This window comes from Bufo gargarizans, chromosome 7, assembly GCF_014858855.1.
Source record: "Bufo gargarizans isolate SCDJY-AF-19 chromosome 7, ASM1485885v1, whole genome shotgun sequence".
Classification (NCBI taxonomy): domain Eukaryota; kingdom Metazoa; phylum Chordata; class Amphibia; order Anura; family Bufonidae; genus Bufo; species Bufo gargarizans.
In genome coordinates this window covers 57,765,017-57,787,169 of record NC_058086.1, presented here as the reverse complement: position 1 = coordinate 57,787,169, position 22,153 = coordinate 57,765,017, and the positions used below count along the sequence as shown (strand labels likewise).

Genomic DNA, 22,153 nt, shown 5'->3' with positions numbered 1-22,153 from the left:
TCTCCACAGTAACTCACCAAGATTTTGGACATCATTCGTATTTGGGCATACACAAATGGAATCTGTCATCATGGAAAGCTCTCTTAAAGGGGTGTTCCAGTTGTTATCCTTTATCCACAGAGTAAAAAAAAAAAAAAGATGTATTCCCAACCCCTGTGTCTTTTGAGCTATCCAACCTTTATGGTAGTTAAAGGAGTATTCTGGTTGTTTGATGTTATCCCCTATCTACAGGATACGGGTATAACTATTAGGCTGGTTTCACACGGGCGTTGCGGGAAAAGGTGCGGGTGCGTTACAGGAACATGCACAATTTTTCTGTGCGAGTGCAAAACATTGTAATGCATTTTGCACACGCGTGAGAAAAATCGGCATGTTTGGTACCCAAACCCGAACTTCTTCACAGAAGTTCGGGCTTGGGATCGGTGTTCTGTAGATTGTATTATTTTCTGTTATAAGGGAAAATAATAGCATTCTGAATACAGAATGCATAGTACAACAGGGCTGGAGGGGTTAAAAAAAAATATATATTTTTTTAACTCACCTTAATTCACTTGCTCGCGTAGCCGGCATCTCTTCTGTCTCTTTCTTTGCTGATTGCAGTCAAAGGACCTGTGGTGACGTCACTCCGGTCACCACATGGTCCGTCACATGATCTTTTACCATGGTGATGGATCATGTGATGGATCATGTGATGATCGGAGTAACGTCACCACAGGTCTTTTGACTGCAATCAGCAAAGAAAGAGACAGAAGAGATGCCGGCTACGCGAGCAAGTGGATTAAGGTGAGTTAAAGTATTTTTAAATTTTTTTAACCCCTCCAGCGCTATTTTACTATGCATTCTGTATTCAGAATGCTATTATTTTCCCTTATAACCATGTTATAAGGGAAAATAATAAAATGATCAGGTCTCCATCCCGATCGTCTCCTAGCAACCGTGCGTGAAAATCGCACCGCATCCGCACTTGCTTGTGGATGCTTGTGATTTTCACGCAGCCCCATTCACTGCGTTGCGTGGAAAATGCACAATATAGACCATGCTGCGATTTTCACGCAGCGCACAAGTGATGCGTAAAAATCCCCGCTCATGTGAACAGCCCCATAGAAATGAATGGGTCAGGATTCAATGCGGGTGCAATGCGTTTAACTCACAGATTGCACCCGCGCGGAATACTCGCCCGTGTGAAAGGGGCCTTAGATCGGTGGGGGACCTAATGCTGGGAACCCCACTGATCATGAGACCGGGGGCTCTGTTCCCACTGCAGGCCCCTCTGAAATGAACTGAACCGCCGGTCGCACATGTGCATGGCCACTCCATTAATTTCTATGGGAATTTTGGAGGACGCCAAGTACAGCGCTCACCTATCTCCGGAATTCATATACAAGTGAATAGAGCAGCCACATGCATGTGCGGCCGGCCACTCCATTCATTTTAGAAGGCTGAAGGGGATACTGGGCCCTCATTCACGTGATCGGTCCCAGCAGTAGGACCTTTACTGATCTAATAGTTATGCCCTATCCAGTAGATAGGGGAAAACATCAAACAGAATACCCTTTTAACTACCAAAAAGGTTGGATAGCTCAAAAGACACAGGTTGGGAATACATCTTTTTTTTTTTTTACTCACTTGCATTCTCCAGCAGTAAGCCTCCAAGTGCTATAAGCTAATGCATACTGAGAACTCCTATGTTCTGTGATATAACGATAGGACTCCCATGTTTTTTAGTGCATCGACCTTTTGCTGTCTGACTGCAGGAAATGCCATTAAGTAGAAATATAAAATAGTGCATTCTGCATCCATCCCTTTTGAGCTATCTAGTCATTATACACTGCCTGTACAAAAAAAAGTCGCCACCCAAAAAAAAGCCTTTAGCTTTGATTACGGCACGCATTCGCTGTGGCATTGTTTCGATAAGCTTCTGCAATGTCACAAGATTTATTTCCATCCAGCGTTTTAATTTTTCACCAAGATCTTGCATTGATGATGGTAGAGTCTGACTGCTGTGAAAAGTCTTCTCCAGCACATCCCAAAGATTCTCAATGGGGTTAAGGTCTGGACTCTGTGGTGGCCAATTCATGTGTGAAAATGATGTCTCATGCTCCCTGAACCACTCTTTCACAATTTGAGCCCGATGAATCCTGGCATTGTCATCTTGGAATATGCCCGTGCCATCAGGGAAGAATAAATCCATTGATGGAATAACCTGGTCGTTCAGTAGGTTCAGGTAGTCGCTGACCTCATTCTTGGAGCACATACTGTTGCTGATCCTAGACCTGACCAACTGCAGCAACCCCAGATCATAGCACTGCCTCCACAGGCTTGTACAGGAGGCACTAGGCATGATGGGGGCATCACTTCATCTGCCTCTCTTCTTACCCTGATGCTCCCATCACTCTGGAACAGGGTAAATCTGGACTCATCAGACCACATGACCTTCTTCCATTGCTCCAGAGTCCAATCTTTATGCTCCCTAGCAAATTGAAGCCTTTTTTTCTGGTTTGCCTCACTGATTAGTGGTTTTCTTACGGCTACACAGCTGTTCAGTGCCAATCCCTTGAGTTCCCTTTGCATTGTGCGTGTGGAAATGCTCTTACTTTCACTATTAAACATAGCCCTGAGTTCTACTGTTGTTTTTCTTCGATTTGATTTCACCAAACGTTTACGTGATCGCCGATCACGATCATTCAGGATTTTTTTACCGCTACTTCTTCCTCGAATACGATGGGTCCCCACTATCCTTCCAGTTTTTAATAATGCGTTGGACAGTTTTTAACCCAATTTTAGCGGTTTCTGCAATCTCCTTACATGTTTTCTCTGCTTAATGCATGCCAATGATTTGTCCCTACTCAAACAGTCAAACATGTTTCCATGACCACAAGATGTGTCTTATGACATGGTTTTTTAATAAATAAGAAGAAATTCATTGCACCAGTTGGGGTTAAATAACTTATTGAAAGCTGGAAGATAATCGCCCATGCAGTAATTATCCAATAGGAGTCTCATAACTATTTGCTTAGCTAAATCCAGGTGGCGACTTTTTTTTTGGGACAGGCAGTGTAGTTGTTTTTGGGAGCTTCTGAGCAGGGGTGCACCTAGCCTTTCTGCTGCCTGAGGCGAAAATGAAACAGAACCCCCCCCCCCCCCCCCCCGCAATGCCAATTTCTTAACCTAACCCCTTTGCCACAATTAAAGCGCTCATTGTCTAAGGCCCTTCGGCTGCCCCCCTCTTGCCCCTTCCTGGTGCTGCCTGAGGCGATCGCCTCACCTGGCCTAATTTCAGTGCCTGTAGGTGCTTCTGCACTGGCTGACCAGTTGAGCATGCTAGTTAAATTGGCCCTCATTGATGACTAAAGTATATGAAAAGGTTCATGCAATGTTTAAGTAGAATATTTACTAGATGCCCTAGTAGGACTGGCCCATGACATATCCTCTTTAATGCTTTTAGAGGCATAGCTTGGAGCTCCTGGGTCTCAATCCAAAATTTGTAACAGGGTCCCCACCTACTATGTGACAATAAATAAATGTTAAAGAACACTATTATCTTCTCATGTGGCAGAGTGTCCTTTGGGTATCCTCAAGCCCCAGGGGTTAGATACAACTGTTACCTCTGTACCACCAATAGCTATGCTGCTGGTTTGCTTAAAGTGGTTTACTAAGATGTAGATAATGATGACCAGCAGTTTGAGGAGGTGAGTACCACAGCCTCCTCACAGCTTTCCAAACACAGCCATTAGATATTCTTCACAAAGAAATTAAATTCATGAAGAATTACTTTGTCACACAGCACATTCCTTTGTATGCAGCGGACATAATGACAGGGAACAGGGATTGCGCCACCCCCCATCATAGAAGCCCTCAGATGCTGCGTTCATCACTGATCGTGGCATCTGAAATTAAAATTAAGGCCTTTCAGGGATAATCCAGTAAAAAAAATTGCCATCTTGATTGAAGACACCACGTGAAATCTCATCACACGTCACCCCACGCGAGATTTAGTATGTTTTTTTTTTTTTAACCGCCATTTCAAGAAGAAAACATTCATTACCACGAAGTATGAGGAAATTTGGCTTTGCGGCAAATCAAGTTTTTCCTGAAATTAGGTTCGAAGTCCACTTTGGATACTTTGATTAGCTCAACCCTAGTTATCAATATCAAAATCCCAGAGAACCCCTTTAAGGATATGGACCCATTCACTTTAATGTGGCTGCAAAACATGCGGGCAACACACAGTGTGCTGTCTGCATCAGTATGTCCGTTCCGTGGCCCCGCAAAAAAATAGAACATGTCCTATTCTAGTCCATTATATGGACAAGGATAGGACTGTTCTACAAAGGCCAGGATGTTCCTTTCCGCAAAATGCAGAATGCACACGGCAGGTATCCATATTTTGTGGACTGCAAAATGTGAATGATCCCTAAGAGAATAGTCAGTCTGCCAGTTATCCTCGTCATACCTGCACCTTGGTAGGATTCATCCAGTGTTCTACAGAATCTGCAGTCATGTTCTTGGGTAGAATTACCGGGTCATTTGATGGATAGTTACAATAGGCTGTGCAGTTAGCCCCTGCAGGAAGATGATATCAGAAAAATGATTTTTTAAAATTTGTTTTATATCAAACCTGATAATAAAAAGCACAGTGGAGAAGTAGTGATTCATATTTGCAAAGGCGTGTTATTCTTTGATTTAAGCTCTGGCAACTGAAGTCCCTCTGACGCACACTCAGCATGTCACAAGAAAGATGTAAGACCGTGATACTAAATGAGTCAACTTTTTAAAAATAATATCACAACACAAGACTTGTTATGAAGAGAAGCTGTAAATGTCTACCCTGTACGGTCCGATCACCTAAAAAGCTCCTCACCGATTGTATGTCCATGATCACACACGTAGTGGATACCGTTAACTTCTGGGGGTGGAGGACATGTTCCTGTTAGATCTTTGCAGAGGCTCAGTTTCTCTGTCCAGGTGCCATCTTTACTGCAAGTTGTAGATACCTATGGAATATAAAAACAGGTTAAAAAGTTGTGAAAGTTGAGTCCCTTCACGTTGGTAAAGGGAGGAAGGTTAGGTATATATGAGAAAGAACAGTGAGCCAGGGATGGAGCGTGTGCCATGATATCTTGGATAAAAGAGGGGGTTGCATTTTCATTAGAGGCACCTTCTTAAACATTTTCTCTATGGACTGCTAGAAGGAAGCATCTACCATCTAAGCCCCTGCAAGAGTAGCTGCAGCCACACAGGAAGTTTTTAAGGGCTGTACATGAGTTGTTCCCGTTTCCTTAAAGTTTTTTTTTCGCTCTTGGACCCTGATGGCATATAACGAGGATATAACATTAAAGGAGTTGTGTCACTTCAACTAATAGCATTTAACATGTAGACAAAGTGAGTACAAGACACTTACTAATGTATTGTTATTTTCCATATTGCCTCCTTTGCTGGGTGGATTCATTTTTTCATCACATTATACACTGCTCGTTTCCATGGTTACGACCACCCTGCAATCCATCAGCGGTGGCCGCGATTGCACACTATAGAAAAAAGCACCAGCCTATGTGAGCTCCCATGATCTGAGCCACCAGATAGGCCGGGACTTTGTCCTATAGTATGCAAGCACGGCCACTGCTGATGGAGTGAAGGGTTGTCGTAACGATAGAAAAGAGCAGTGTATAATGTGGTGGAAAAATAAATCCAGCCAGCAAAGGAGGCAATATTGACAATCACAATACATTAGTACCGTATTTTTCGCCTCATAAGATGCAGGAGGAAAAATGCCCCTGCATCTTACGGGGCGAATACTTCTTCAACATCCATTATGAGGCACTCATTAGTAACGGAGGACCAGGAAGCAGTGAAGGCTCTGTACTCACCGCTTGCTGGTCCTTGGCTGTCGGCTGTGCAGTGGCTGCTCACAGCGTGAGCGTGAGGGTGCTCTGTGACCTTACGCTGTGCGCGCCAGTTCACAGCACAGCCGACAGCAGGAGGAAGAAGATCACTGGCGGTGAGGAGTGGCGGCGGCCAGGAGCAGGAGAGGTAAGTGCTGATCTGAGGCAATGGGGGTCATGATAGGCATAATGGCTGATAATGGGGGCTGATGAGAGGCATAAGGGCTGATAATGGGGGCTGATGAGAGGAATTGAGGCTCATGAGAGGCATGGGGCTCTTATCTGAGGTCTGATTGGGGGTAATTTACATTGGGGATCTGATCTGAGGTCTTATTGGGGTCTTATTAACACTGGGGGTCTGATTGGGGCTGTCAGCTGAGGTCTGATTAATATTAGGGGTCTGATTGCTGGTCTGACCTGAGGTCTAATGACATTTTTTTTTTATTGTCCTCCTCTAGAATCTAGGTGCGTCTTATGGTCCGTGCATCTTATAAGGCGAAAAATACAGCAAGTGCCTTGTATTAGCTTTTTCTACATGAGAAATGACACTTGCTGAAGTGAGACAACCCCTTTAAAGGTTGAGGTCTGCACTCTTATGAATTGTTAGGTGCTTGCAAAGGACTAAATAGTTATATATAATATTTCAAGATGAATCCGCACCATTCTGGAAGAAACTTTCAATTAAATTGTCAATTTATTGTGAATATAAAACATCCAAATATATGATCCATGTAAATTGCTTTGTAGGATTCAGATATACTCTGGATGTTTCGGTCCCTGTAGGACCTTCCTCAGCGGTAATAAATCTGTGGATGACTGCAGCAGACTGGAGGGCTAGGATATGTCATCAATGTCAGAAACGTGTGGGTCCCACCTCTGGGACCTGCTCTTATCTCCAGAACAGGGCCCCTGAAGTGAAAGAAAGCACACAGCGTGCTCCCCATTCATTGCTATCGAGCACGCTCAGCTGTTTTTTGGAAATCCCAAAGGTTTGAACAGAGAGCAGACCATGCAAGTGCAGCCCCCGCTCCATTCACTGCTATGGGACCGCCAGAAATAGGCGAGCTGGCCCTTGGCTATTTTCGGAACTCCCATAGCAGTGAACAGGGTGGCTGTGCATTTGTGGCTGCTCTCTTTTCACTTTAAGGGCCCTGTTCTGGAGACAGGAATGAGTCCTAGAAATGGGACTCACATCTATCTGACATTGATGGCATATCCCAATAATATCCAAACCATAAAGATAAAATCCACGGCACTCACCCCATTCATTAGAAATTCCAAGGGAATTTCTATTGAACGGGGTGAGTGCCATGGATTATATATTTATGGTTTGGACTTTCTCTATATTATTTTCCTCCGCTGAGGACCCCCCATCGTGTGCGCCCTTGCTAATCTGGACTCTAATAGTGTCTGGGGCAGTGCCAACCCTCTACACTTTCTTGTGAGGAGTAGAATATCCTAATAATATGCCATCATGGTCTGAGATGGGCCAACCCAAGTGCAATTCCCACTTGTTGGAAGAGTCCCTTGATAATAAGCAGATTACAAAATGTCCCCCTTTCATAGACCCCCGATGATCGGCTGTAAGGAAAGCCAGTAATAATTTCAATGGGCGCCGTATCCGTTTTCTTTTGTGTCCGAGAAACAAGATCCAGCATTATTGACTTACATTGTGAGTCATGCCGGATGCATCTTGCTCTGCACCCCATGACGCACTCAAAAACGCTGCTTGCAGCACTTTTTTGTACGTCATGGGAACGCAATGAGACGGAACAGAATGCATTCTGGAGCACTCCGTTCAGTTCAGCTTTGTCCGCATTGACAATGAATGGGGACAAAACTAAAAAGTTTTCCTCCGATTTTAAGTTCCTATGATGGATCTCAATATCAGAAAGGAAAACACTGATGTGAAAGTTGCTTAAGAGATGCTATCTGCAATTGACTGGGGCCAACAGATGAGGACCCTGACCAGAGGGAACCCTTGAGTTACCTCATTGCTATCATTCTGAAACACAGTCATCTTAGGACTTATGCACACGACCGTTGTTTTGGTCCGCAACCAACTGCAAAATGGAAAAATAAAGTTGTCTTACATTTAGAACTGGCATTGGATGCGCCGAAGTTATGGAGAGGCCGGCGCCTCTTCATAACTTTGGCGGACCACCGCCATATACGGGCCTTTATTAAGACCGGTGTCTAAAATGCTATTCTTAATAAATGTGCCCGATTATTTCTATGAGCACTCCATGCACTAATCGCCCTATTTATCTGTTTTATTTTAGCACTCTATAACGGCATTAGCTTTGGTTTGCATTCTAGTATTATTTAAGTATTGTACGGTGATGCACTGTGTGGCGGTATTACTTTATTGTGACTTCCATCTTCACACCATATGAATATTTAATCCTACACTTGACTAATACATCTTATGCATTCTAAGTATAAATGTGACTCCAAATTGCAGTCTACTACGCCGCTGCCATGTCCTCTATCCCGTAATATCATTTACGAAGCCAAACGCTAGAAGCTGAACTGTATAAACATCAATATCGTTTCCTAGGACTCTCCACTTCCTACAGCTGACAGGATGATAAAACAGCACTAAATTATCCCACAGTTCAGATATGTCAAGCAGTGGTGACACTTGAGTGCTAAAACTGTTATATTAAAATCATATCCTTTTGAACACCTCCCTCCTGCTGTTATTAAGTGGTCCATGTCAGAGACACGCCATCACTAGATGTGACAGTCAGACAGCGGAGAGATGCAGATCACCGTGCCCCGCTGCATACACCAGCCTCCTGCTGACCTTCATTGCTCGGCCAATATGTCTGTTTATATTTCCATTACAATCATTTTATATCAATAATGCTTATTTATAATTTACATCATGAGATTAAAACTGCCACCTCGAAGCTTTTTTAATGACTCATTGAATGAAGTGTGATCTGAAGCTGTTACACTTTCGCAAACCACCTACTGCTTTCCTGTCACGAGAAGATCAAAATGCAACCTTCAGGAAAATTAGCTTCCAATTAGCAGGTCATCCTCATTTAGAAAGTGTATCATTGTTTTTCCAGAAAAAAATAAAATAAAATACCCAAATTACATTTGATTTGGCTTCCTTAAGGCCTCATGCACACGAACGTATTTTATTTCCGTGTCCGTTCCATTTTTTTGGCGGACCGTATCCGGAACCATTCATTTAAATGGGTCCGCAAAAAAAACATTACTCCGTGTGCATTCCGTTTCCATATGTCCGTATTTCCGTTCCGCAAAAAAATAGAACATGTCCTATTATTGTCCACATTACGGACAAGGATAGGACTGTTCTATTAGGGGCCAGCTGTTTAGTTCCGCAAAATACGTGTGCATGAGGCCTTACCTTGCTTGAAGGTCTGGCGTGCAGCCCAAGATGAGGTCATTACGCCAGCTGGCGTGGTGACATCATACATCACCGCATATGTGATTTCGGCTAAGATCTTCAAGCAAGATGGTGCCAGGCTGTCCATCGCAAACAAATGGATTAGGTAAGTATTATTTTTGTTAGTTTTTTACAATATTTCTGGTTAAATCGATTTGCTACATGCTAAACACGAGGGAATTCGGCTTTGCGGCGAATCAAATTTATTCTGAAATTCAGATCAAAGTCCACTTTGTGGACTTCGATCCGCTCATCACTAGTCATAACTACTGGCTGTGGGGGCAGAGCATGACAGAGGGATTCGATCCAAAAGGGGTTATCCAGGAATTTGATATCGATGGCTTATCCACAGGATACAGTGGTGTTTGAAAGTTTGCAAACCCTTCAGAATTTTCTATATTTCTGCATACATTTGACCTAAAACTACATCAGATTTTCACACAACTCCCAAAAGTAGATAAAGATAACCAAATCAAACAAATAAGTTTAAAATATTAGACTTGATTATTTATTGAGGAAAATTATCCAATGTCCCATGTCTAAGAGTGGTAAAAGTACAGTATGTGAGGATATTTTGAAGGTGAAATTAGGGTCAGGTATTTTAAATCAATGGGGCAACAATCAGGTGTGTTGGGTGACCTGTAATATTAAAATAACTAGGATCTATCAAATTCTGATCTTCACAACACATGTTTGTGGGAGTGTATAATTGCACATACAAAGGAGATTTCTGAGGAACTCAGAAGAAGAGTTGTTGATGCTCATCAGACTAGAAAAGGTTACAAAACCATCTGTAAAGAATCAGTCAGACATATGTACAAATGGAGGAAATTCAAGACCTTTATTATCCTCACCAGGAGTGGTTGACCAATAAAGTTCCTAAAGGCCTTTAGCACATTAGTTAATGTTAATGTTCATGACCATCAGAAGAATACTAAACAACAACGGTGTGCTTGGCAGGATTGCAAGGAAATAGTTGCTGCTCTGAAAAGCAGTCAGCTGGGGGGAAGGGAAGAGGCCACACAAAGCCAATTTGTTTGCAAAATTCGGTTATGTAGCCAAATCTAATTTTTAAGAACTTTGCTCATCTCTAGTCTCGACCTTAATCCAATAGAAATGTTGTGGAAGGACCTTAAGCAAGCAATTTGTGGAAGAAATCCCACCAACATAAGAGAGTTGAAGCTGTTTTGCACCAAGGAATGGGCTAAAATTCCTCTAAGCCATTGTGTAGGGTAGGACTAATCCAGAATTATTGGAAACATTTAGTTGCAGTTACTGCTGCACAAGAAGGTCACATTAGATACTGAAAGCAAAGGGTCACAATTTTGCCATTCACATTTTCCTCAATTAGTAAATGAAGTCGAATATATATTGCTCATTTGTTTGATTTGGTTATCTTTATCAACTTTTTGGACTTGTGTGAAAATGTTACATATATATATATATATATATATATACAGTATATATATATATATATATATATATATATACAGTATATATATATATAATTCTGAAGGGTTTGCAAACTTTCAAGCACCACTGTATCCCGAGGATAAACCATCAATATCAAAATCCTGAATAACCGCTTTTAGATAAAATCCCTGTGTCATGCTATGCATGACACAAAGTCGCATTTCCCCCCTGGATTGCTGGGTGGTCCTAACCCCTGGATATTGTATAATGTGATGGAAAAATGAATCAAGCCAGAAGCAAAGGAAGAAATATGGACAGTAACAATACATTTAACTTTGGCTACATGATAAATGCCACTTGCTGAAGTGGGACAACCCCTTTAAGGGTGTGCATTGAGGGTGCTAATCTCCTATGTGCCTTACAAGAACTGGCAGAGAAGAGCATTTAGTGAGACGATTGAGCCGAGCAGCGGCATTCAGTAGACTCGGCAGTGTAGCTGCCAAATATCAATATGGCATGATAAGCCATACGAGGGGAACGCGGTTCCTGGCAGCTTGAAAGTTTTATTAAAAACACTTTCGCAACAGGAAGCAATTTCACTTCCTGCACAAATAGATGTGTAAAGTCCACATGACTCCGCAGTGATCTGTCACTCATCAATATTCTATGGATTTTACTCACATACCTGGAATGATCTAACCACCTCCCCTGCACAGCGCTCTTCTCTTCTACCGCACAATGAAGATGTAAATACATAAAATAGAACATCGTTTAAATGCATCCCTACTGGATTCCAAACACGTAGCCAGGAATCAATGCCCTGCCGGAGGGATACACAGACTGAGAGGTGAAATCAGTTTGGTTGTGTCCTGTGTTTAATTGGTCCCATTATAATTTCTTGTATTAACACTGTCTATTTGTGCAAAGACCAACCGTGAGTTTCGCTGATTTTTGTGCTCTAATTATAAAAAAATTAAATTGCAACTGAGCAGCGCACTCTACACCATATTGTATGTTGAAGTGCCCTCAAGTGGACATTGAGACGTCTTTCCTCTACACTGCAATGTAACACCCAAAGAGCAGATTACATGAGTAATTCACCCTCTTGGTACTGTACATTGCACTGCTTGTGTTGATAATAGACATGGAAAATAAAACCACAGGATCTGCAAAAATACTAGAAGTGCTTGCAAATACAGGACAATGACATACATTATGGATAACAGGATGGCACTCAGCATATGACAGGGCCGAATAGGTAGATTAAAGGAAGCTAGCCAGTGGTCCTGTTACTAAAAACACATTGATTAATTGATTCTTTGATTAAGATATTAGACTACGACAATTTATAATAGCTTAGAAAATGAAAGATCAAGGTTGCCAGTGAATGTAGGAAACATGAATCTAATTATCTTAGTATAATACGCAGAATCTCATCTAATGTAGAGAGCACTCAGCATTGTCAATCTGTCGAGCTACAATAGTGTAATAAACGTAATTACTTTGGGAACAGAAGGTGGAAAAAAATAAAGTTAAAAAAAAAACTCCAATAAGAGACTTAGAGAAAGCAGAAACATAGAAATAATGCCAGCATACAAAATGGTTGGAACTCTATGAAAATGGTAAAAAATGGTCCAGAGTATATAGTGTTCTCGAAAATGTGTTCAAGGCACAATACTTGACATTGTTACAGTATCTCACCATTGTTCTCTTGCCATTTCTATTACTTATGTTAGCAAGGTGTTTTTGACCCCTGAGGAGGTGGCCATGAATGGTGACTGAAAGACACAGAGACGTTACATAGGGAGATTTCACCCATAGCCAAGGTAAACATGTGCCAGGGCATACGGCCTTTGTATGGATTACGAACCCAGAGCACTAAAGTTATAGGGCATTCTAGAGGCAGTTACTGTGGGGAGTGCTCAGTTTTTTTTAAAGAGAGAACTAGGGTCTTTACAGGGACCTGCCTTTCCCCACAGCATTGTCAGAACATCTGGAATTCTGGATTAAGAAAATTACTGAAAAGCAGAGTTGGACTGATTGTAGACCCTACATAGATGCCCAGTTGGCCACCTGAGCCCTTCTCATGGCCCCCAACCAGGTAAGCAATAATAATTAATGCTAGCAGGGTCAAGCACTTTGCACCTGGCTGGCGGTCGCAGGGACACTCTTGGCTTTTGAATTCAACCGTGTTGCCATCCTGAGGTAACTGCAGTAGGAGAACTGAACATGGCAACTAGCACTGTCCACCACAGAGGGGCAGCTTCTGGGGAGGTATTTTTTTTGCTGCTTGGGCATTATTTTGTGATGCATTGTGGTATTTGGTTCTGCCAGAGCAGTATATCAAGCTGCGCTGTGATATTTGGCTCTGCAGAGGTGGTATTTTGTGCTGTAATATGGTATTGCTGGTCCGGCCTAATTAAGTTGGCCCTGCCTTCCGTCAATTTAGACAAGCCTACAATATGGGGCCACTTTTAGTTTTTACCAGGGCCACTTTAATTTCCCAATCCACCCCTGCAAACAACTACATGGCAGAAGAAGCCTAAGGTGGTAAGGGATTTGGTTCAAATATTTTTTTTCATTGATTATGTGACCACCTGAACATTGCCCCTTGTCTATCATTCATTATTTACCAAATGTTGTTTCATGGGTGTTCCTCTTGCTACTAGTATACCACTAATACTTTTTAAGTATAAGATTAAAAGTTAAAGTGGTTGTCTGAAATTTTTACATTAATGACCTATTCTCTAGGTTTTCAGATTGGGGTGCTCCCATAAACTATTCCTAGGTAAGTGATGTCACGTTCATCGATCACGTGGCCTAGGTCCAGCTCAGTCCCATTCAGGTGTTTGGGGATGAGCTACAATACCAAGCACAGCTGGTATCCAATGGATGGTGCTATGCTTGGTAAGCTGCGAGGTGAGTGCCACAGCTTCCCTAAACTGCTCATAGGCAATGTAATATTGATTGCCTACTGATAGGTTTAACAACTAAGTTTTAAATGTTGACCACTTTGAGTAAATAGCTTTGCTAATAGGTCCCTTACTTCTTGCATAGCCATTGGTTAGTTGTAATATTACAGATGAATAATATTATCTATATAAACAGTATAGGATCCTCCTTAGTCATCTTTCCTATCTTCTGTGGGGATTTGCTCTGGTAGTTAGGACTGGCGGATGCAGTATAGAGGCAAAGTACACAGTTCTTTAATCAAACAGCAGTATTTACTTACACATTGGTGTATAACAAAATGCAGATAAGGTGTATCACAAAACGCAGGTGGCTTGGTGTTTGCCCACACACAAAGAAAGTCCATAAACAATAAAGTCACCTTTTCTCCTTGGTGTTAATTCACACCCTGTTAGCAGTAAGTCCAGCTTTTCAAAGGGAGTCTATGACAGCCTGCATTTTGGGCAGGTGACTTTACCAGTCGGTACTGTGGATGACAATATCATCCAGGTAAGCCGAAGCGTACCTACGATGTGGTCGCAGCACAATTTCCATTAGCCTTTGGAAAGTGGCAGGGTAGCTATGCAGACCAAAGGGTAAAATCTTATACTGGTACAGCCCCTCCGGTGTGATGAAGGCCGTTTTCTCTTTGGTAGCCTCCGTTAAGGGTACCTGCCAGTATCCTTTGGTGAGGTCCAAAACAGAAAAATACCGGGCTTATCCTAACCTCTCAATCAGCTGGTCTATCCAGGGCTTGGGTTACGCATCTAACTTAGATACCTCGTTTAATTTTCGAAAATCGTTACAAAACTGCAACGTTCAGTCTGGTTTTGGTATCAGTACTATAGGGCTGGCCCACTCACTTCTAGACTGCTCAATAACGTCTAGTTGTAGCATTAGTTGTACTTCCTCAGAGATGGCCTGTCGCCGAGCCTCAGGTACCCAGTATGGTTTGAACTGGATTTTGGTCTGAGGCTCAGTGACAATGTCCAATTATACACCCGACTTTGAGCTCACTGAGCTGCCTCCGTATGTTCCTTTACCAGCGGCAACATGGTTTCCATACGTTCCTGCATCTAGGTGACGTATTCAACAACACTTTTATATGGTGTGGGTTGTTGCTCCCACGCCTCTTTGGCTATGCCCAACAGACCACGTGAATGTCTGCCATATAGTACTTCGAAGGGCAAGTGTCAGGATCAGTGTGGGGGTGGGGAACTCCACACTGAACACAGGAGGAAAGGGGAACAGTAACTGGGCCTGGAAACTAGGGAAGAAACAGGTCACCTCCTAGACAACCCTAATCTGGGCCCTAACTATCTATCAATATGAATAGACCCTGAAGGTAGGAATATTCATATGCAGGTGCAGGATACCTAGGCCTTTATATCCCTAATACGCCCCGGAAAAGGTTAGAACCAGAGACAACCCATTTCTCCCCAGATGGATGAATGGAAATCTCTGTCTCAGGCCCACATACAAACAACAGGGAATATAACAAACACAAACAAACACAACGCTTAACTTCTGTAGAGACGGACGAGCAGGAACACCAGAGACAAGCTCACACCAGTTCAGCCAAACCCAAATGAAGCTATCTACCGCATAGTCAGAAGGGTAGAGTCAGACTATAAAGGGTAGAAGTGATGACCACTGAGCAACAGCTGAGAAAAGGGAAGTAGTCAATAACCGTATCAACCCTGAATCAAGAAAAATCAAGGAGGCTGTTAGATTTCTCCACTCTCAGCCAAGTTCCTTGATTTCCTGACATCAGTCACCTGAGGGACCGTGACAGCAAGAACCGAGTAGAGGCCAGGGGGCACATCTCGCACTGCGAATATAAGATAGGGCAGAAGGAGGTCCCAGTCCTTTCCATCCTTAGCTACTACTCGTTTTAACATAGTTTTTAACGTTTTATTAAACCTTTCTACTAGGCCGTCAGTTTGCAGGTGATAGACGGATGTCCATATCTGTTTGATATTAAGCAACTTACAGAGCTCCCACATGACCTTGGACATAAAAGGAGTCACCTGGTCAGACAGAACCTCTTTGGGTATCCCCACTCGGGAAAACATCTCCATTAACTCTTTTGCTATGAGTTTGGCCGATGTATGTCGCAGTGGCACTGCCTCTGGGTACCGAGTGGCGTAGTCCAGGATGAACAAGATGTGTTGGTGCCCCGTGGGCCCAGTACCGGACTTCGGTACTGGGCCTACGAGATCCATAGCGATTCTCTAAAATGGTACCTCGATAATCGGGAGTGGCACTAAGCGACTGCGGAACAGGTGCTGGTGGCTAGTGGTTTGGCAGGTCGGGCAAGACTTACAAAAGTTATCCATCTCTCTAAAGACACTGGGCCAGTAAAACCATTGTAGTATCCAGTCCTGTGTCTTCTGCAGTCCCAGATGACCCCCGAGAACATGTTGGTGGGCTAACTCTAACAGGAGTTTTTGATAGGCCCTGGGCACCACCAACTATTCAATACGTTCACTCCGCAGCTGGTTTACCAGATATTGCATTTTCTGGTGGACCACAAAACTGGGAAACATCGACTCGGCTACGCCATCAAGTATTACCACATTCCCCCAGGCCCAGGATAGGGTTAGGTCTCGGCGTTGGGCTGTACCGAAATTCTGGTGGCAACTCCTCGACATCTCCCACCATTACCCTATGCATGGTTGTCTCCCCCTCTTCCACCGAAGTGGCGGTCACCCCTACTGCTGGCCCTTCGGCCTCAGGTTCCCGGGGTTATGGCCATCCCCCTGAACAAGGCCAATCTCCTGGGCTTATTCCTGTCTCAGGGGTATCCTTAACTCTCACAACCAGCCATAGGGCAGGGAAACCTGGAAATTCTCTCCCTATTATGAGTTCATAGTGGATATTTGTGGCGACTGCCATTTCGTGGGTCCACCTGCTGGCCACCATGGTTAGAGACACCAGAGCGGTGGGATAGTCTTTCAAGTCTCCATGAATTTACATCTCCCCAACTTTCAGGCCAGTATACCCAGCGGACCGCACCAGGGTAGCCATTAACAGCAGCGCCTCCGCTTGAATGTCTCCCACTTCCACCTGGCAAGTGGTCTAGAGCCTCCAGGGTAGCTGTGGCACACTGTTTTCTAGCATATAGCGATTGTCAGTAACCACAATTAGTGTCCATGGGCTTAACTCAATGAGGACACTCAGCCCTGGTGTGGCTAGGTTCCTGACACCGTCAGCAGATTAACTGGGTCCGGCCCATAGAGGGAACCTCTCGGGTGGGTTTCATTGGCTCATATCGGAGGGCCTGGGGTGGCAAATTCTGGAGTTTGCCTGCCCTCCTCCCAAAAGAACCACCTTGAGATTCTTGATGGCCTCATAGTGTTCCACCAGGTCCACCATTTCCAGGCAATTCCAGGAGATACCTGGCCAATCTGGTGCTGGAGAGTGTGTGTCAGCGCCCTCCAGAATATGTCAGCCAATAGTCTATCCAGCATAGCCATGGGACTCAACACATCAGGCTGCATTTTTTCAACAGGTGGAGTAAGTCATAATACTGGGGTCTCACAGGCTCAGCCGGGTTAAACCCCCACTGATGTACCCGCTAGGCCCGGCCCAACACATTCACCCCCAGCCTTTCCAAAATCCCACCTTTTACCTTTGGGCAGTCGGCCACTTGATCGTCCAGCAAATCGAAATAAACCCGCTGGGACTCTGATGCCAGGAAAGTAGCGACAACCTCAGCCCACTGGTCTTGGGGCAGCTTTTCCCTGGTGGCCACTTTCTTGTACATCGCCAGGTAGGTTTCGATGTCGTCTGCGGGCGTCATCTTAGGGATCGCTCACGGGCTGCTTTCCAGGCATCGTGGACGCTTGGGGTTGCTCCTGCTGTCTGCAAAGCCATCACGTGTTGTAGCAGCAACTGGTTCGTCTCTTGCTGCTGCTTATTAGCCTCCGGTTGGTACAGGTTAGTCTCTCGCTGCTGAAAATTAGCCTCCATGAGGGCCTTCACAACAGCCTCCATTTTGTTGTGGGGCACAGGTTTAAATACAGCTGGTTTGATATACGACATACAACTGTGCCCAAAAATGCAAACCCAAAAACATATCATTCTTTACGCCAGCCTCACTGCGTTTGCCCGCATCCTCCGCCAATTGTGGGGATTCGCTCTAGTAGTTAGGAGTAGCGGATGCAGTATAGAGGCAAAGTACACAGATCTTGAATCAAACAGCAGTGTTTTTTCACACATTGGTGTATAACAAAATGCAGATAAGGTGTATCACAAAACGCAGGTGGCTTGCTGTTTGCTCACACACAAGGAAAGTCCCTAAACAATAACAGTCACCTTTTCTCCTTGATTCACACTCTGTTAGCAGTTCAGTCTTATCAAGTCCATAGGTGGCCTGTTCACCTTTAGAGGGCCCTGAGTCCTCTAGCCCGGCTCAAACCTCTAGTCCCAGACTCCTGAGCTCCACTGTCAGAGGGAGGTAAATCCACACACTTGGCAGTGCTGGCTGGTTCTTATGCCTTGCAAAACCTAGCCTGAAACATGGGGAGTAGTCACCCACCCAGCACTTTGACTACTCCCAGTAAGAGCCATCCTGGATCAGCTATGACAGCCATGCTAAATCTCAAGGTGTCAATTAGCAATAGCTGCTGTTGACACATAAAATACCGGCTCTTACTTCACCGAGGCCAGGAACCTTGGTGACACATACCTTCCATCCACAATGATTCCAGGTACCTTCTTACACTTCTGATCTAAAAAATGGCTGATGCCATTTTAAGACATTCACCCTAATCGAACCACCAAAAATTCTGATTTGGATATTGCCTGAATCTTTGGAAAGTTTGGGTTGAATTTGATTTGTTTACTGTCATTCTCTCATCTATCCTGATGACAGATCCTCTTTAACAAACATTAAAGTGAAGAGGCAATGGAATTAAATGCATTGAGCAAGAAGTTGTCGTGGTGAACATACTAGCCAGTAGTTGAAGGTCATTGTAAGGTGAACCACTGCTTTCATGAAAAAATAAAAGGAAAAAGATCTAAAGTAAAAGCTAGTTTGCAAGTTGATGAAAAAAAAAGAAAAGAAAGGTCCATATGCTGAATCGTGTGATAGACTTCCCTTTGTGAATCCGTACCTCTTGTAATGCAATTTAAAAGATTTAAATGACTGATCGTTTTAAAACAGACAAGGGACACAAAGTTCAATTAAAAATCTCGTTCAGCACATTGTGAACTAAGCACTTCTAGCAAAGGTGTGAAAAACAAATTTATTCCAGCACTCTCATCACTGTCACAGATAATCAACTTAATTAGGTGTTAATTATGTTTCACTGTTAAAATGAAATGTGACTATATCTGCACACAATCAAAATTAGTTCTATTACCCGAGCACCAAAATATCACTCTTGCATTTTTGCCACCGGTATTTTTTAAATTATGCTGCACATGGAAGACTCGATCAAAGTACCCTTCTCCAAATAAGAAAAAAAATGGAATAGTTTGTGCTGGATGAGCAATTTGGGAAAATAACACGTTTTGTATTATTCTATTTTCCGCACCTGCAGAATTGCAAAAACCCAGGGGCCATAGAACTCAGCCCTATTTAACGTAAACTGCTCGAGAGACAGCAGAGAATATTAAGTTAGCTGCGTGGTTGGGGTTATAGTGTCAGTGTATTAGAGCTAAGTTGTTTTCTCAGCAAAAGGATAACATTATAGCTGTGCTGTACTGCACACACCTGACACTGAACTTCAAGGTTAGGAATGACCCCTGTAAATCCTATAAATTTTACTAGAGATATAAAGATATTACAGAGTCGACTTTGACAGCTAATTTATATGGGATAATGTATTGGACCATGAGTCTTACCAAAAGAAAAGGTAAATTAGCTATAGAAATGAGCGAATTACTCAAAATTCGATTTGGGTTTCATTTGGTTTAATCCATGATTCGATCAAGGTAGGAATTGATTCTGCCCAAATCGAAAATTGTCCTATTAGTCTGAAAACTTGTGTATGACACTATGAGGTTTCCTAGGACTCATTTTTTTCTAATTATTTTTCTCTCTCCAAATCAAATCACTGAAAATGCATCTCAAATTTTTAGATGCATCTAAAATTTTAACAAAATTCAGGTCAAATTCAATTAGTTTAGAATCTATTCGCTTATGTCTAATTAGCTCTTTAGGTACTGTACCTCTGATGAGACCACATGGTCATGTTTGGCCAAGCAACTGAGAAGATAATACTAGGGCTTTTAGTGGTTGCCCAAACCAGAATCGTAAAGATGCTCAATGAATACAGGACCACTTGTTTTTTCTAGGGCACAGCCAGTGGAAGCTAAAACAAGGAGTAAATTAATATCTGTCCTTTATACTTTCTCTACTTTTATGATCCACTCCTGGTTTTATGAAAACTCCTGATTTTGACTTCCAAAACTGCATCAGAAAACCAACCATGTAGCCATACCCTTAGTGTTATTCATGCAATTTTATAAAGCCAACACAGGGGTGAATACAAAAGAAAAAATATATATCTTTTTAGTTAAACTTTTCCTTCCATTTGGGCACACTTCTGCCTTTGGATTAAAATAGTGCAAAGGCTAAGGTTACGGCCGCACAGTCAAGTTTTTTTAATGCCGTTTTGGAAGCCAAAACCAGGAGTGAATTTAAAAAAAGATAAGTCATATCTGTCCTTTATACTTTCTATGTTTTTATGAGACACTCCTGATTCCGGGTTCCAAAACCACATCAAGAAACTTGAATGTGTGGCCGTGCCTTGACAATAGTTCACTATACAACACATTAAGCATTTTGGTCTAAGGTCCTGAATGTACAAACCAATTTACATCACTTCATTCTTAGGTTCTTCAAGTGCTCAACAAATTATTTTTACGCAGTCAGAATAAAGCTGTTAGGCCAGAGATATAGTGCAGATAAGGTGCATATAGATTCCAAGATGGAACCAGCAGATTTAACTTTTACTTTGAATGTGAAAGGTGAAAAAAATTATAAATATCACAATGTGCTTACATCATCAGTAAGAGGACGTATAGACAACTTTACCACAACTCTTTGCAGGGGATGCACTAGGGTTAGTGTTGAGCAAATCGAAGTTCACAAAGAGGAATTTGATTTGATTTCAGGGAAAATTCGATTTGCCGTGAAGTTGAATTTCCTTGTGCTGCACGGTAACGAATCAATTTTCCCTAAAATGTGATTTTAAAAAAAAATCATACACACCTCATCCATTTCCGGTTGAAGTCCACCACAGCCATCTTGATTAAAGATCCCATGCAAAATCTTGTGCACAGTGGCATATGATGTCACCACGCTGGCCAGTGTGATGACATCATCACACACAACGCAAGATTTCGTGCTGGATCTTCAATCAAGATGGCCATGGCGGACACTTTACAATCAAATGGATAAGGTGAGTATTTTTAAGTTTTTCTTTTAACAGATCAACCCCTAAAATATGCCGTGATCATTGCGCCCGCTACTCACAAAGAAAATCGAATTTCTTTGTGAAATTTGGGGACGCAGACAAATCTAATTTTTGAGAACTTTGCTCATCTGTAAATAGGGTATATAGGGTAGAAAGTTTGAACTGTCACAATGCTACCCAAATAACACTTTCATATAGTGTTCAAATAATACAGCCAGGCAATGTGTCCACGTAATACTGGTCTATAGTGGCCAACATAAGTTCTGTCACATATTGAGCACAAAACTGTGCCATACACTCCAAATATTAATGCAGTATATTATCTGGTATAAGAGAGTTTAGTTTCAAATAAATCAGACTGTGTTACAAAATTTCCTCAAAAACACAATCAGTCTTAAATGCTTTGTGCAGTTAATAAAAAAAATACAGCTTTAAAACAGTCCTCATAAGAAAAGTGACTCACTTAATACTCTCTCTTTTCAAAGGAGACTTCCCTTTCTGCCAAGCGATCACTTGATAAGAAGATTCCAGCTTTCAATGTTGCGGTAAGACATCTTGTTTGCCGATCACATGAATTCCCCACTCTGTTTCCCTTAGAGGTAAAGTTTTCCCAGGAGTAGAATACTGATGACCTTTCCTGATGACATTTTGTTTATCCGTCACATAGCCTATTTGCAGCTCAGTGAATCGGCCTTGACTGAAATACCAAGCACAGCCACAGTACTTCATGGTGCTGTGCTTGGTAAGCTGTGAGGAGGCCGCAGCACTCTAAAGAGCACCGCGGCCTCTTCAAACAGCTGATCAGCGGGGATGGCACGTGTCAGACCTCATTCGATCAGATATTTATAACCTACCCAGAGGATAGGTCGTCAAAATTCTACTCCAAGACAGTGGCATACATAGAGAAGTAAGGGCAAAGATGTAATGGTAGTTATGCCCCTGCTCCCAGATAACTCCTTTAAACTCCCTGCATGCCAGGATGCTCTGTCAGACAGGAGAAGTCACATGAAGAGTGGCAGAATCTTCATCTTACAGGACCATCGCACAGAAAGGGG

The 22,153-nt window shown here is 42.8% G+C and overlaps 1 protein-coding gene across 1 annotated transcript in view; it reads right to left on the bottom strand.

Moving 5' to 3' along the window:
- PAPPA2 (pappalysin 2) overlaps positions 1-22,153 on the bottom strand; it is a 209,485-nt gene that overhangs the window by 26,769 nt on the left and 160,563 nt on the right. Inside the window, exons 19-20 of the mRNA XM_044301283.1 lie at positions 4,862-4,994; positions 4,454-4,563 (exon numbers count right to left, since the gene is read on the bottom strand). Of these exons, the coding sequence (XP_044157218.1) occupies positions 4,454-4,563; positions 4,862-4,994 (243 nt within the window). The remainder of the gene's footprint in view (positions 1-4,453; positions 4,564-4,861; positions 4,995-22,153) is intronic.